This window comes from Caretta caretta, chromosome 5 (genome assembly GCF_965140235.1).
Source record: "Caretta caretta isolate rCarCar2 chromosome 5, rCarCar1.hap1, whole genome shotgun sequence".
Classification (NCBI taxonomy): domain Eukaryota; kingdom Metazoa; phylum Chordata; order Testudines; family Cheloniidae; genus Caretta; species Caretta caretta.
This window is the reverse complement of record NC_134210.1, coordinates 25,697,861-25,715,815: the sequence shown is the minus strand read 5'-3', so window position 1 is coordinate 25,715,815 and position 17,955 is coordinate 25,697,861. Positions and strand designations below refer to the sequence as shown.

The following is a 17,955-nucleotide window of genomic DNA, read 5'->3' as shown; positions in this document are numbered from 1 at the left end:
TTGTTACTTTGTGTTGATAAAATAGCCCTGATTCAGCGAAGCACTTAAGCATGAGCTTAATTTTTAAGTTTATTAGTAGCCCTTTAGTGTTAAACTCATGCTTAAATACTTTGCTGAATCAGGCCGGAGTGAGGAAGTTTTTATGGTCACCAGGGCATTATCAAATGCAGAAAACATGCCAAAATGACAGTGTGTTAGCCAGGTATAAGTAGACAGTCAGAAAGCGGATACTACTTGTGCATGCTGCCAGGTTAATAAACCAATACAAAAGAAGGGCACTTTTACGTGTCATGTCCTGAAAGTGTAAGTTTCTTGATCTGTGTGAGCTAGACAGTCACAAGCACCTAGCTGCTATAGCCATTAGTCAGAATGCTTACAAATATGCATATGCCACAGGAATGAGCATCATTGGAAAGTTAAAGAATATATTTGCTCATTGGGGAATTCCAGACAAACTAGTTACAGACAATGGTCTACAATTTACAGATACAAATTTCATGAAAAAATACAGTTCCCTTCCTATTACTATTAGCTCTCATTACCCTTAAGAGAATGGAAAAGCTGAAAGAGTTAGATAGTTAAAGAAATTTTGTCAGGGAAAGGCATTCTTAGCTTAATTAATTTACAGAGCAATGCTGAATGCAACGACTAAATTCAATTCAGCTCTATTGACACTCAATAGACAAAAATTGTATATAGGTCCCACCTTGAAGAATTTGCATCCTACATGGTGAAAGTTTAAAACGTGCTGATACGAGAACAATAAGAAAATATAAAAGTAATCTTGACAAGCACAATTCTATGAGAACTTTTCCAAAACTTCAACCAGGAGATGCAGTAAAAGTCAAACTGTATGGAGAAAAAGGTTGGACAACTTCTGCAGAGATGAAAGAGAAGAAAGTTTCACCAAGATCTTATTTGGTACTAACAAAGAGTATGTTATGCAGCAAGTACATGTTGCTCTGTGCTGTATAGGAGGCCAGATAGAGCACCATCCCAGGTAAACAAAGCCGGAACCTGAGTTGTCTAGAAGATTGTCCTTTTGTATCAGTAATATATAGTTTTATTTAATAAATGACTCCCTTCAAGAACTTTGATTCAATGATTCCATGTAGCATGACAATTATATGAAAGTTCACTGAGATATTTTACTATTGCTCACACTGTGTTCTTCCACTTGAACATGAGCTTGGAAATATTCTAACAGATTGTAATTAGAATTTATCTAGAAATGGTATGGTAAAAATTGAAAGGTTAGAAAACAAGGGTTAAATATCTCTGCTAATACCAATAAGTATTACAATTTCATATACATTATGGCTTTTCAATAGTTTGTCCTTATTTAATTGAGAGAAAATTCTGTTTTCATTTATATTATTAGTTTATTAACTAAAAATTGTGAGATGCTGTATACAATTAACAAATATCAATGTTTGTGTTCCATCAATATTAACAAAAGATGATCTTGCACATAGGACTGGCAGACAGTCTATTCCTATAAAATTATTAAAGAACATATTACTAGTCAACAACTAAAAACCAACTTCATTTTATTTAGAAGTGTTATCAGAATATTTTATCTAAAATAACCAAACTTCTTTAATCAAATACACTTTTATTTAAAGCAGAGTATAGTTAGCATGTAATATACTTAATTATTATAGGACTTGACCTGCAATCCTTACTCACATCAGTAGACCACAAGTCCTAATTCCTACAAAAACTTCCCTTACTGCTTAATTTTTTTTCATATTTTAACATCTTTATATATTTCTCCATCAGTTGATTGTGTCTGTTCATCTCTCTGTAGAATCACTTTAATATCCTACACACAAGAATATTGAAAACAAAGTTAAAAGGACGTGTCAGATAACTTTTAGGTCACAATTAAAACTGTCATAAATTACTAAGTAACAATCTCTGCCTTTCCAGAAGCTGACTATGCTATTAATGAGCAGAGATGTAGGTGTATAAATTGTATTTTAATTGGGATTTATTCATGTAAGTCACTCTTTCCATATATCAGATAAGATACTCAACATATTCTATTTAAGAAAACACTGGCACTGTCCCTGAGCTCAATAGAAGGCTCAATGGAATATTTTGTAAAGAAAATTACAGCTTTTTATATCATTTGTATAAGGCCAATATCACAGTTCCAGACTACTGTAACATGATATTATCAGACCAAACAATTACAGGTTAACTTGTCATGAATTAAAGAATAATGGTCTACTATAGGCATTAAATATTTGTATTACAGAATAAACCAATCACTTCTTTTCCATTATGGAATTGTTATATGTATTGTTCCAAAGAAATCAGTATATGGTGTGGTGCTTCAAGCAAGGATGTCAAGGATGGATTTTAAGTAACCAAATCCAGGAAATTCAGTGTTAAGGCTTAAATCTACCTTCTTATCTAGGCATTGGAGGGTTCTTGAATCAGTGTGTGTTTTGTACTACAAATGCTACAATACCTAGAGAAGAGCTAAGGAAATGGTGGCTGACTCAGAACCTTTCCTTTTGCTGGTTCAGTTTTGACAGTTAATCTCTGTGAAAAGACTCTTTCTTCCTTATTCTATGTAATATGTAAATAAAACAATAAAAGAAAGTACCATGTTGATGCCACTGATATATGTCCCATTACATATTTGATACAATGGTATGAATTTGCATGGTAGATTTTTTATCTATCTATCTATCTATCTACTCTAGAGTACTCTCCATGGCAGTATCTAGGTGCTTCCCTGATAAGTTAGGTCTGCATGGTGGCTTCATGAATCTTTTCCAAGAGAGGAGGCTCTACTTGGCATATGAACATATGTGGTTTTTGTTGCTGTTTTTGTTTTTCCACTCCTCTCTCTCTCTCTCTCTTCCTGTCCCTCCCCCATTAACTAGACTATAAACTCTTCAGGAGAGGAACTCTCTTTCTCTTACTGTGTTTGCAGAGGCCCTAGCTCTTCTGAATCTTGCTCCTGATTGGAACATCTTAGTGCTACAATTTACAAATAACACAGTAATAAATAATATGTCAGAGAGTAGGGTTTTCCTTCCACCCTAAAAATGGTAATTTTCAGTTTAGCCTGACCTCCTCTAGAAGTTCACTCCACAGTCAAACTTCTTTGACTACGAGTGATTTGTTCCCAAAGCTCAGCAGTGCCGGCAGTGCATCCTATAGGTATAAATATGCAGAGGCCAGCTTGAACAAGAATGAAAGTTCTTCAGGACAAATTCTGCCTCACTTACTGTTTAATGCCTGTATCTTCAAGATTACATTTTCAGTGACACCTATGCAACCCTATTGCCTTCAATGGATTTACACAGGTATAGCTAATTGGAATTTAAATTGAACAAAGCACTTAAGCATGTATTTAACTTTAACGGAGTAAAGAGCAAAGAGCGTTAAAAACTTATTTTGACATTAAACTCAGCAAGTGTGACTCAGAGCACACAGAGCAAACCTGTTGAGTAAGAAGTTGCCTTTTTTAGTAATTCAATTTACAGAGTGAAGCAGAGCGTCAAAGAAATGGAGGTGAAGATAAGGAAAATGAGAAACTGCAACAACATTTGGAGCAATATGTGTTTACATCGAGACAGCATGCATTTACATTTTTGTGCAGTTTTTGGTATTGATAATACATTAACTTATTGGTTTCCAGCTTTTTGTGTCAAGTGATCTCACACAAACTACTCCTCGCCCCCTCCCCCATTTTGATAATACTACCAATTGTGTAAAGAAGACGAACGATTAAATTAAAGACACAGTGTACTGTATTTTCAGTAAAAACATGAACAGCAATCTATTAGCCTTCTAGTGTTTGATATTAAAATGTTGGCGATTAAATTTTGTCTTAAGCAGAAAACATACTATTTTTTCCAGGTTGTAGGCTAAATCCCCAGGTTTTATAAAATAAACCAGATTAAGTTCAAATACTTTTTTCTCAGCTAATATATTCTGTCCAAATTTTTAAAGTCCAGCTTTTTCTCTTTTTTTCAACCATAAAATTACCTATAATTGTTGATATTCCACTAGAGAAAAAGCAATAAAGCATTTCACTGGCCTTTTGTTTTACAAGTTTGTGATAACACTTTAGGATTAGCTGGAAGAGTGGTTCAGTTTAAAACAGCCCTTTTTCAGTACAATGAGTCAGAAACAGACATTTCAGTTCCGGTTATACAGAAATAAAATGTTAGCAAATGGAAGCTTCAGCAAGTTCATTATCAGTACTTATCACTACCACATGAGGTAAATGCTGATACCAGTTAATTGTAATGCTTCTGACACACCAGAATGTGTGTTTTATTACTAAAAATATAGTTGTGAAAAATCAGTAAAACTGCAAGAAGTTACTATTTATTATCATGGAAAAAGGGCACCTCTGACATGCTGTGTGGGCAGGAAGCAAAAATTCTACATACAAGATATACTATACAAATATATTTTAAACATTACTCTAAAAATGAGCAAGGATTCATATGATCCATGATCTGATGCAGTGAGGAAAATGACAGCTTAGCATTTAAGAAAACAGCACATGTACAAAGGAAACCAGCTTCAGTGTATGTAACCAACAATTACAAAAGAAACCAAAGCTCTCAATGACCTCAAATATACTGCAGAGGTAACTGTTTCTGCTCTTGATCAATAGCTCCAATAGACAGAAATGTGCTTTTCTTCAGTTTCATGCAAGAATAATGTCTCTTGTTATCTGAACCAATAATTATCATTATTATTAGCAACTGAAGAAAAATATTATTTTTTGACGTATGTATACATTTCTTATGTCCTCCTTGACGGAACACATGATGGAGTACATTTGAAAATGTACTTAAAGTCCCTTTTAGGAGTTGAGTTAAATTTTCCGCTCTTTGTGCACCCACACATCACACCACATAGAAAATGTTTCTCAAGTTTTAGAAGTATCATGAGCACGGGCTAAGAGCAGACAGTGATTCATCAATACTCCTCCTGCCCTGAGTATTAAATACCTTATTTACTGTGCACGGGAGGCCCCTACTTGTAGTCCTTACTAAGTAGGGACTATAGGAATTGTCCTTATAAGTCGAAGCAGCGTATTTCTTCATTGTCAAACGTTGTATCAAGTGTTGAATCCATATTGAGACAAATGTATGTTTAAAAAACTGCTGCTCATGTAAATTTTACAAATGTTACATGAAATAGTCTATGTAAACTCTTTGGGGCAGGGACTATCATTCCCTGTAGGGACTATCATTCCCTGTACGTTAGTACAATGCCTACCACAATGGTACTCTGAATTGAACAAGGCCTCTAGGTGCTACTAATATGTAGATGGTTAATAATAATATTAAGTTACAATTACTTTAGGAGGAGCAGCCTGGAAGGAGGGGCCTAAATAGTTACATTTATTTATAATATAAATTTATATAAAATTTTATACATATATAACACACACACACATATATATATAAATACTATATACATGTATTTGAAATCTATTCTTTGATATGCTAAACTAAGAGATTTGGAACAAAAAGGAACTTAAATAATCTTTATGCATAAATAACATAATGGCGTCAAATGCTTTAGAAAAACTGAGAGGCGAGGTGGGTGAGGTAATATCTTTTATTGAACCAAGTTCTGTTGGTGAGAAAGAGAAGCTTGCACAGAAGAAGAGCTCCAATAAAAGATTTTACCTCACCCACCTTGTCTCTCTAATATCCTGGGACTGACACGGCTACAACAACACAGCATACATTAAAAAAACTGTACATTTTATTTTGGATGAGAGACCAAAAAAAAAGATAATGGCAAACTGGGGAAAAAAGATACCAATCGTCAAACTGTGCCCATTGCTCTCATTAACTAAGATCAAAGTATTCCACTGGAAATAAACACTAAGGAGGTATTAGTAGATGTTAAATATCTATTGCAGACTATTTTTGTAATTTTATTACAATGAAAAGAGTATTATTAAAAATGTATTCAGTAGAATTTGATGACAGTTCTGAACTTAAATAAATGCTTACACACACACACACACACACACACACACACACACACACACACACACACACACACACACACTGTGTGTTCTGGTGACAGGTGTAGACTGACAACCCTAAAGAATAAAGTTGTCTGATAAACCAAAAAATGGATAGGTCATGACAGAGAGCTTGCTCCACAGTTCTAATCTGGACAGAAAAGGCCAGAGGTACAAGGGTAATAAAATCTTTGTGTCTAAATCAGTCTTGGTCTTTGTTCTGAGGCTAACAAAGAGGGTACCAAACAGAGGTGGTGATTTATGATATGGTTACTGGTCCACAAGGAATTGGACTAAGCCAACAAACTCACTTCAAATAGGTCAGCAAACATCCTATCAGAGGATAATTATTTTTTATCAAGATGCTATTGGTTTGTTTTGAACTGGTGACCCAGAAGTGAAGGGCTTTCTAATTCATAACCAGTTTCCTAAGCCAGCCAGTGCTGCAGCACATATATTTTAAAATCCTGAATTTTATAATTAAAAGCAAATATTTCATCTATATCTACCTAAATATTTTTCTGCAACTAGTGTTTATGACAGCAGAAGTAGCAACATTTTAACCTTAGAAACCACACCCTAGCTTTGCTATACTTATCTTGCAAAAGATCTCAAAATAGCAGCACTGCGGTTGAACTTCATTTTTTATAAAGATTTTTATATTTACTTGAGGATATATGGAAAAATCTTTTATGTTAAAACGACTGTATTCTTAATTTTGCTTCCTTGGAAAAGGGAAGTTTACCTACCTATGAAATGTAGTTCTTTGAAGAGGTTGTCTGAATGGAACTACATTTCTGAGAGTGCATGTGTTTTGGACACTATGGTCAGAATTCTATGGAAAGGATATAGTGGCCACAAGGATCACGAGTATGCTCCTTCATGAATACGCACAATTAAAGCAAAGTTGTACAAAGAGCTATGGCCTTAGTTTTTTTCCCACTTGATCAGAATTTTAAAGAAAGATTCCAAAGAATTGGAGATTGTGGAACCATGCCTGTAAGTACTGTTACTGGATGTAACTTCGCTTTCTTCTTCAGTACTGAGTACAGATCACCATGTCTGTTGAGATTAATTAGCAATAAAAACCCTTGAAAGAGAAAAGACTGAGGGTAATAGTTAAATAAAGATTTCAGGTCTGCATGATCAAGTCAAGTCAAGCTGCCAAGTCAAGATATGTACGTATCAGATCTAACTGCCAGATCAAGAGATAAATGTAGTACTTGAGCTCCAGACTGCCTTATGTATTTTCAGTAATAAAAGTATTCCTGAGACATGCTGCAGAAGTAATTTTGGTCTAGAGACTATGTTCTACGACCCTCAGGTACTGTGCAAGTTTGCATACACAGTTTGATCTTCTTAGGCAAACTTTGGAGATTGTGCCACTTCTGAACTTAACCTGTAAGCTGCAAACAATGTAGGCGATTTATATATGTTTAGTACTATCAAGATAGCTGCTAAGAAATGGTAACGTATTTAAAAATCTGAGTGCTAAGCTATGTAACAGCTTCTCCTGGAAGTGATTGAGGTTTAGGTTAGACTAGTGGGAGGTTAGCAGTTTAGTTAAGATGGAAGAAACAGTGTTGGTTAGCAATTTATTGTGCCCTTGGTAACTATAGTCCTAGCTTCCTATGCTCCTCCTTGCACAGATGGTCCAACAGTGGGAGAAGTTTGTCCCACAAACAGAAATAATATTTCATCAGCAATGTCTAATCATTTGCAATGCACAATTATCCATCACTAGCAATTTTTAAATCAAGATTGGATTGTTTTTATAAGATATGCTCTAGTTCAAAAGGAATTATTTTGGGGGAGTTCTATGGGCTCTGTTATATAGGAGATGAGATTAGATGGTCACAATGGTCACTTCTCGCCGTGGAATCTATGAATCGTAGACTTGCTGATGATTTGCTGCTTTGCGCATCAATAGACTTTGCCTACTTCTCCTTTGGCATTGATCTGAAAGTTCTCCCTGGTTTGGTTCTTTTGTTGGCAGTTCAGACTACTAGTGATCTAGAAGCAGGATGCCAATAAACAGAAGAAGAGGTCTGTGTAGCTCGAAAGCTTGTCTCTTTCACCAGCAGAAGTTGGTCCAATAAAAGATATTGCCTCACCCACCTTGTCTTTCTAATATCCTGGGACCAACATGGCTACAACAACATTGCAAACAATGAAAAAACTTACATTTATTTTGGGATACTTTTGGGATACTATTTATTCCTCCTCTTTGATACAACTGGCATATATGCAGGTGTGAGCCTCAGGTCTTAAGATGGTCCCCAGGAGACCTTTGTTTATTGCAAATGTTACTATGCCTTTCTAGTTGAACTGTAACATATTGAGTGATCAGCTAATCTCACCTTGACCCACCAAAAATTCCATATTCAGAGCTTCCACATAATATCCACACAGGTCTTTAAAGTTCTAGAAATCATCAGATGGTGTAGTAAAGAAGCTTCTACATTTGCATTCAGGGAGAAAGACTCTGATTGGTCTTCTTGGGATCCTGATCATCTCCATTTACATCTGAAGAACCAGAATGCTTATCGATGTACTACGGACTGTAAATACACTCAAAGTTTTCTCAGGAGGGAAAGAAGTTGGAGGTGGCTTCTCAGAAATCTTCACAGGGAGAAGATTGGAAAACTCCTTGGAAAACTGACTCTCAGTGGTTCTCACAACAAATTTTTTGGTTGCCTCAGAGTGCGACTACCAACTCCTGCTGGTGGCCACTTTGACAATTTTTCCTAAAATACTTAATTAGATTTAGGAAAAACAAATAAATATCCACATATACATGTCCAAATTGTAATTTATTTATGTGGGTTTTGTTTTTTCAGACTCAATAATAAAAATAATGTAAATTGTCTCTATTCTTTACTGGATCTAAACAGAACAGAAACACAAATAAGGTGCTTTACACATTCTTGTCTTTTTTGTTGTTGTTTTTGTTGTTTATTTGGTTGCTTTTTATTTTTAAACTTGCTAGCTAGTCAGTCTGCTGCTCTGAAAAGTGATACTTGTATGTTAATATCACTTTTCACAGCCTCCCAGCTAACTACTAAGTCTGTTGTGAAAAGTGATATTAACAAACATACAAATATAACTTTTCACAGCAGATTTACTCAGCTCTGGTAAGGCCAGGGCCAAATTAAGCCCTGGATGGGGAGGTGGGTAGGGAGGCATCAGGGGCCAGTGGCAATGGGGGGATGGACTGGAGGACAGCGGAGGCAGCAGGTGCCAGAGGCAAAGGCGGGGGGTGATCTTGGGGCCAGAGCCACCACCATGGAGCCAGAGCTGGGGTTGGGGCGGGGGCAGGGGCCGGGCCCAAGCCAGGGGGCTGAGCCTGAAGTCCCATGGCCAGGGCCTGAGCCTAGCAGCCAGATCCTGAAGCCCCATGGCCAGATCCCAGGGCCTGAGCCTGAAGGCCTGGGGCCAGAGCCTGCCACTGCATGGCTGAAGCCCAGGGCTGGAGAAAGCAGTGGGGGCCAGATGTGATGGGGGAGTGGTGGTGAGCCTGGGGCAGGGTCCAACCCCTGTTGGCTGCCCTGGGGTGGGGGCCGTTGCTTCCCCGCCTCCGCCCAATCAGTACCCAGGAGGCTGTGGCCACAAGAAAAGCCCCTGGTGGTCATATGCGGCTATGATGGTCATATCTGAGAAACACTGTCCTAGAAGGTGGAGCCTATAAACTCTAATATGGCTGAAGAACACAGGTGAGTAATCTCACCTTTCAATAACCTAGTTTACCATCAGAAATGTGAGACAGACACCATACCCTAAGTTTAAATGAGGAAGGCTAGTCCTTTGCACTGGGGAGGGTCTCAGATATGAGAATCCCCAGGTGAGTCTCACACTCCATTGTATCAGGCAGAGGCTGATCCGGAGAACTCTCAAATCTAAACCACCAGTTCTGAAGAAGCATGCCAAACTGTAGACCCTTGTGGAGTAATGGACAAAAGAAAATGGAAAAAAAATAATTCCTTCCCATAAATCAGCCACAGTCCAAAGGATGAATAGCATCTTCCAGTGAAACAGACACAAAGCCTAGAGCCAATGCACTTATTTAGCACCAACAGCGAAGGCTGTAGCAAATCCACCCCGGGCTGAAATCTTGTAGGGCCATATTTTCATGTACTCTAAGGCCACTTTACAGCAGTCTGGCAGTGAAAAGTGGCTGGAGTGTCAATAGGAATCTGGCCTAAACTGTCCAAAGTTGGAGTAAAGTGACAGGAGGTCTTTTTGAACTAAAATATAATTATAAGAAAATGTTTTACTCATATAAGCACCATGGAGCCAACAAATTCCCTCTAATCAGTTAACTGGACCTACAGAATTGCTTATTTCAGGTTTTTGATCCTTGGGAACTACAAAATAGTTATAACAGGCCAAATTCTTTTTAAAATGGGAGGACATGGGCATTTAAGGAATATCAAAAATATGTTTATTTTAATTGGAAACTTCTAATGAAATAAGATTGCCAACCCTTTTACTTTTTTCTGTTCTGGAGAGCACTTGGAAACTTACTGAGTGGCATCACTGCCAACACATTGACCATCATCATCAACGCTACTTGTTGGGATGTGGGGTTTTACTATCACACCGTTGGGTCTTTTCCCTCAGCATGAAGAATAGTTTTACTGAACAAGATAAAGAGAAGGCAACTGATCAGCTCCTAAGATGTGAATCAAAGGTTCCTTGTTCCCCTTCCTAATGTGCTGATTTTAACTAGTTTTTTTCTTGTTCGTTTGGATAATGTGGATTCAGGTAAAGCATTCTGGTAGCTTTATGTACAACAATGAGATATCTGACACAGCTGTTTGTTTTGTGTTGCCTTACTCAAGACAGTGGCTAAATGCCACAATATTGCCCACTATTTAAACCTTAACAGTACAGTAGCAATGTTTTTTGTATTTACATACATGTTTTTATTTTTAAATACTTTTTTTTATGTTATTTTTAAGGTTTTATTCATATGGCGTCCTATATGAAATAGAAGTGGGTAGATTATCTCATCCTTAATGACTTATGGCCAGAACATGACATTAAGACACTAACTATGTAGGAGGCAGAACGAAGTCACTCTACCCAAGGAGGAGCTCAGAAAGACTGTACCTTAGCAGGCATAGTCCCTCCATTAGATCTCAAGCATACAGGAGGAATGTGCGTGTTGCACCATCCCTTTAGCTGGCCTTGCCAGCTCTACCTGGCCAACTCTAGGATCTAGTCTCTTCCCTGCCCACTTTTGTGTGACTTGTGCCCATGGGGGTGATCATCTCTCCTCTGAGTGCATGTATGTCCCTTGTGCATGAGGAAAGGTAAGGCTCCTTGCACCTCCTCCCACACCATGCACCCATGCAATGGCCACACGCAATCTGGATTGAGCAATCTGCAATGCCCATAAAGAGTCTACACTTGTGAATTTGAAGTATTTCTTATCATTAAATTTAAATTTCTAGAATAGTACACATTCGAGATTTCTGTACAATTACTAAGTAGACCCTCCCAGAAAAGAAATACTTACAGGAAGTTTGTACCCCTGGTAGTTGTTAATCAAGTCCTGAATGAAAGGATGCTTCAAAAGAATGGTAATTGGAATGGGTTTCAGATCCTCAGAGCCCAGTTCCTTGTATATTTTTCTGAAATGCTTCAAGAAAAAAAATCTTGCTTCATTTATTAGAAAAACTGAAAAAGAATCACTTCATAAAACAAATATTACATTGTGTATTTCTATAAGACATTCTTGCTGAGGGGTTAAAACATTACTTTAAAAATATGCTGTTAACGTAATTTACAATGATGTGTTTAATCTAAATGTTGTCCTTATATTGCAACAGATAGAACTTTCTTTAGTTTAACCAACCAACCAACCTTATTATTACTGCCTGCCTTCTGCCGATCACTGAATCTATGGTTGTCACCAGTTTTACTTCCTTCATAATGGAACACTCTTTGTAGAGTTGCCATAGAAATTCTTCCCTCATCTGTGCAGTACAAGATTTTTTCTTTTTCCACCAAAGGTTCCTCCTTTATCAGCATATCAGTGTGGGAAAAAGACTGGGGAAAGAAAGCATTTATATATTATGATTCAGTGGTAAGTGGTCTAGCATTAGTTATACATTTCAGTTTGACATTTATTAAGAATCATTGAGGATGTACTTCCAAATATCCATTATTATGATGGAAATCACCATATACAAACAAAATCAGTAACTGGAGTATAGGGCTTTTGAGAGTAATGGGTACCCACCACTCCTGTTGACATCAGCGGAAGTTGTGAATACTCAGCCAGGATCAGGTCCAAAGTCCTGTTATATTAATACCATTCAGAACACTGAAGGAAGTAGCTGCTTTCAAAATAGTCTTAACTTCCTCAAGTGTATATATATATATATATAGATGTAAACTGCTATTTGCTTTATTGTATTTTTAATATTGTGTTCTTCATATTAATCACTAATTTACATTAGGGACTGCTAGACCAATACAAATGACAGAATTCTGTAAATTAGACTATAGGGGAAGCCCTCTCCAGGCACTGGGGATGTTCACATGGTGAAGATAAGAAGGGATTCTTCTGCTCCAGGCCATGGAGCCACTACATGGAGGTTACATTAAACAAATGGTTGCAGTAGCCTTGCCAGGCCTCTGCAAGGAAATGGGGAAGGAGAAAGAGTTTAGGAGGAAAGATCAGAATTTTTGGTTTTTGACAGGTTTAGTATAAAGGAATGGTGAGACATCCATGAGGCAGTATCTGATACAGGAAAAGAGGAGAACCCGGATAAAGAGGGAAGGCCAGAAGTAGAGATTTGTGATCACAAATGTGATTGATGCTTTAGCTACCTCTAGATTAGACTGCCCAATACACTCTACCTAGGGCTAACCATTAAGGCTACAAAGAAATTCCAACTAATTCAACATTCAGTCCATTTTCTGATTAAGAGAGATTCCTGAGAGTATATCACATTAGTGGTCTGGGCCCTGTACTGGCTCCCTCTCCAATATAGGAGGCTCAGGGTCTGTTTATCTTTGCCCTGAACAGCTTAGAGCCCACCTATCTTTCTCTCTACCTCCAATCAGCAAGGGTTTTGTTACTAATAGAACCCTAAAACTCTTGGGACTTAGTTGCTGAGTGTTTTCAGTGAAAGATCTTCCGCTGTGGAATTCATTACCATACAAAATCAAAATGGCAATCATTAGAATGTGATGCAAGATGCAACTGATTGTTCAAGCCTTCCATCAGTAGCCAACATTTGCACTATAGCACAGCAGTATCTCCTTGGAGTATGCAACTGTTGACTGTAAGTCCTTAAAATGCCAGCATAAAATAAATGAGCTGAGAGTATGTTCTGTTTGGATACATGAGACACACTTGGAGAAAAGATGCTTCCCTTAAATTTACTATATATGGCAACTAGATATTGTGGAGATTTGCATGTTTGAAACGTCTAGCAGAATAGAGTGTGTTTCTGATTTCTTTATCCGAGCAAACTGTTTTTCAAATCTCTGAACCTTCTTGCCTTTTAACTGGTGTCACAATTTAAATTTTTAGTTTTAATTTTACTTTTTTTAGTGGAAAGGGGGAAACAAATAAGTGAAAAAATTAGCTAATTAGAGTCTAACGATTGACATAATCCTTTATCAAATAAACACATGTATCCATGTTTCAATACAAAGATAATTTACTTGATAGACTAAAAAAAGTATTTATTGGGTACGTACATATTCCAGCTCATGTGTTTAAATCATAACTTCGACTAACTTCTCTTTATAAATGATTTCCAAATTAGACACAGATGCTAAAGCAACATCATTTATAATTCCTGTTATTTTTTAAAAAGTTATATAAAACCGAGGACTTCAAAATTATTTTATAAGCCTTTTTACTTCACAGAGTTTGACTAACTTAAATGTATCCTTCTACACCACAACTATAGCTCACAATATATTTTTTATTCAATGCCCCTTGGTGGTTGTTGAACATTTTGGGTGACATTTCGGACCCACAGAAGTCAGTGGCAAAACTCTTCCTAACTTCAGTGGAATAGGATTTCAGCCATTCACTCTTTTATATATTTAACACTGCTAATAAACTGTAGATGTATGCAAAGAAGAACGTAAGATGAAGGGATATTCTGAAAGAATGTTTTTCCAGCACTATAATTCTTTGAACGCTAACTCATAAAATAAAGCTGTTATAAAGTGAAACTGATTAAAACCTGATGTTATCTAAAAGAAAAATATCTGTCTAGATACCTCTGTGCTCCCCTGCTATACTAATGAAGCACCTCACAAACAATAATGTAGTGCCTCACAAACAGAATGTATCCCGCAACATCCCTACCTATGAACATACACAATAACAAAGGAAAAGGGGGAAGGAAAATGCTAATTAGAATTCTGGCAAGCCAGACTTCAGGCTTTCCTCTGCTTGATACCAAGAAGAAGAAGGTACTGAGGCAATAGAAAGTTCCCCCTCTGATTTATAACTACAAACATTATTGTCTTTTAGTTATACGTGAAAAATTGAGTTACAAAGAGATTAAGTGACCTGTCCAAGGTAACACAGGAAGCCTGTGGCAAAACCAAGTTTGAACTTTGATAGCTTTAACCACAAAGCAATCCTTCCTCTATCTTCAACTAGCAGCCAAATAGGGACAATGTTAATCTTCTTTTACAATCTAAATTCTCCATAAATTCAGTAAAAATACCATATGTTTTACAAGATGTTTATCTCAAATTACAGAAACTATAATTAAAAATGTATTATCATGCAACTATGTATTTGGAAATGTCTAGTTTATTTTAGTATTAGCTTTACATTTATTTAAAATGTAAACTACTCAGAGAAATAACTCTAAAAATGGGAGAGTGTGGTTCCACATTTATTGTATCTCAAGGATTTTCATATTAAGTATTCTCACCTTACAAGTAAAATGTTTTTTTCCCCCTTAACTGCCAGTCTTTCAGACTCTCCCTGGGATCTTAAAAGTCAAGCTGTATTCCTTACCAAACGTAAGATTCTGCTGGGCAAATTCTGGCCTCAGTTATACTTGCACTCCCTTTCCCAAAGCTGTGCTGGGTCTACAGTACTAACAGGGGTAAAGAATACTAAAAAAACTAATTTTTGTCACAAAAGTGAGAAGACGTGACTATGAATACACATGGGGTAGATCTGCGCCACAAAACAATGCCATTTTTATACAATAACTTTTCAGAGTAGAACTGCAGTTTAAGTAGGTTAAGGAAGTAGTAGTCGCTGTGGTTGTGCAAGTGTGGTGAGAGATTTCATCATGTGTACAAGTATTGAGCTCTTTAAAAGGTATGAAAAGAAATACACGGTGGCATGCATACTTAAAAGATCAGTCATGATTTTTATACTTTTGTAAAAAGAGTAGAAAGTAATCAGTATTGTATTGAAAGTTTTGGGTCATTAAAGACTGGGAAAACAGCTCAGCACACTAAAGAAATATGAACATATTAAATGAAATCAACATTTTGCAGTATGTCAATATATTCATAATGGTCTTGAACTTTCAGACTGAACTCTGCAATAAATGACTGAATTTACAGCAATATGTTACTAATCCATCTGACTAACAGGTGAACTGAAATATTTGAAAACCATACCAAAAATAAACTTTTTAAGATCCCAAAGAAACATACCAGAAAAGAAAGTTAATAAGAATGGTAATGCTACTATGACTGGGGTCCTAGTGGGGGCCAGCTATGGTCACTCAGGGTGAACTGCAAAGAATGGGGCAGCCAAACCCCCAAAAGCTGGTGGATATTCCAATACTTAGATTTACCAAGACAGCATAAAACAGCTTCTTTATTACCTTACTGGTTACTCAGAAGTCCAAACAACACAGTTCCCTTAAAAGTGATCCAGTCTCAGGCCTCCATCCAGGTACCCACGTCAAATATGATGAAAATTTCTGTAAATCTTATTTCATCATATAAAAGAAAAGGTTCTACCAATCCCAAAGGATCAGACACATTACCTCCCAGGTTAATGAATGTTTCAGATCTTACCCAAATACACGCTACAGACAATTGTTATTAACTAAACTAAAATTTAGTAAAAAACAAAAGAGAGTATGGTTAAAAGATCAATGTACATACAGACATGAATTCAATTCATTTAGGTGCAGATTCATAGCAGAGATGGTGAGCTTTATAGTTGCAAAGAGTTCTTTCAGAAATAGTTCATATTTATAGTCCAATGTCCAAATATCATATTCAGGGCATACCAGCATAACTGGGCCCTCTGTCTTGTGACTCAAACTTTCCCTGAGCAGATCTGAGATGACAGAATCAGGATGCAAGGATCTTTTATACAATTTCACGTCTTTTGACAAGTTGGAGTTCCTCAGGGAACAAAAGCTAATTAGGATGACTTGGAAGGAGGTCCATCACCAGTACTTAGCTATACAAATTAACATAAGGCCATTTGCTTGTTCCTCCACCATTCACAGTGTGACGCTATTGACATAAACTGTGACCGTATAGATCATTGTTGCACCAGTTCTTTTACAGAGGAGGCCAAGTAGGGTGTCTATGGAAAGGTTGTAGTTTGCTGGTTATGATTATGCTGTCTGTATGTGTGTATCATTTTTGAATATGAAGTTATGAATATTGGCCATGTATTTGTTTGATTCTAAGTAGCCTCAATGAAGAATTTGGTCAGCTTCTTGAGAAAGGACTATTCTCAGTAAGTGCCCAATCAAGAAACACTTAACTGACAATGGACTTTGGGAGACACCAATCCACATCTGAGTTTTCTTGGGAACATCCAAACTAACTTGTAAACAATGGCGTCGGCCTGCAAAAAGCTGAATCATTCATAGACATGTGACTTGCCCAGGTGGCTACAGACTCCATCTTGTTGCTATGATCTTACACAGGAGAACAAAGGGGTTTCTGCCCACAAGAAAAAGAATATAAAAGGCCCTGGAAACCCCTCCATTTTGTCTTCAGCTGGCTCAGAAGATAGCCTCTCCACCTCAAAGAGATGCCTGAAAGAAACTGGAACAAAGGACAGTAACTACGGGGGTGTGAGTGATTGCTGGACCCAGACTAGGAAGGAATCTAGTCTGTGAAAGAAGCTTATTGGAACATCTCTGAGGATGAGATTTATCTGCATTTAGTTCACCTGTATTAGGCCTAGACTTGCATGTTTTTGTTTTATTTTGCTTAGTAATTCACTTTGTTCTGTCTGTTATTACTTGGAATGACTTAAATCCAACTTTTTGTATTTAATAAAATCACTTTTTGCTTATTAATTAACCCAGAGCAAGTATTAATACCTGTGCATATCTGAGCAAACAGCTGTGCATCTCTCGCTCTCAATGTTATAGAGAGCGAACAATTTATGAGTTTACCATGTATAAGCTTTAAACAGAGTAAAACGGATTTATTTGGGATTTGGATCCCACTGGGAACTGAGTGTCTGGGTGCTAGAGACAGGAGCACTTCTTAACCTGTTTTCACTTAAGTCTGCAACCTTTGGGGGACGTGGTTCAGACCTTGGTCTGTGTCTGCAGCAAGCTAGCATGTCTGGCTCAACAAGACAGGGTACTGAAGTCCCAAGCTGGCAGGGAAAACGGGCTCAGAGGCAGTCTCAGCCCATCAGGTGGCAGTCGCAAGGGGGGTCTCTGTGACCCAACCTGTCACACACAGTACTCAAAGAGAGATGAATACTGAGATATCCCGTGTTTACAATTCATTTAAATGTTAGGATCTTCTTTTGACTTCTGAATTATCAGAATACAGCATAGACAGGGACTGTTGATTACATGGTCGGACCATATGTAAACAGACAAAAACACAAACATTATCTCCCCACATGTCTTTTGAGGGTTATTCATTTTGGAGGACATTTAACCCTCTCTAGCCATGTATCACAAATACATTTAAACAAACTTATTATT

General features: G+C 37.1%; 1 protein-coding gene across 1 annotated transcript; it reads right to left on the bottom strand.

Moving 5' to 3' along the window:
- Positions 1 to 293: 293 nt before the first annotated feature.
- LOC125636740 (sperm flagellar protein 2-like) lies at positions 294 to 17,706 on the bottom strand. The gene is made up of 4 exons (XM_075128430.1): positions 16,148 to 17,706; positions 11,894 to 12,079; positions 11,547 to 11,669; positions 294 to 1,825 (listed from the first exon to the last, which is right to left on the bottom strand). Exons 1-4 carry the CDS (start codon positions 16,151 to 16,153, stop codon positions 1,748 to 1,750), a joined length of 393 nt encoding a protein of 130 aa, XP_074984531.1. The 5' UTR covers positions 16,154 to 17,706; the 3' UTR covers positions 294 to 1,747.
- Between the last annotated feature and the right edge of the window lie 249 nt (positions 17,707 to 17,955).

Coding starts and splice junctions, on each gene's coding strand:
- LOC125636740 (XM_075128430.1), bottom strand. Junction 11,670..11,893: donor AGGCAGGCAGTAATAATAAG/GTTGGTTGGTTG, acceptor TTTTTCTTGAAG/CATTTCAGAAAAATATACAA. Junction 1,826..11,546: donor ACCAGGGGTACAAACTTCCT/GTAAGTATTTCT, acceptor TCTTGTGTGTAG/GATATTAAAGTGATTCTACA.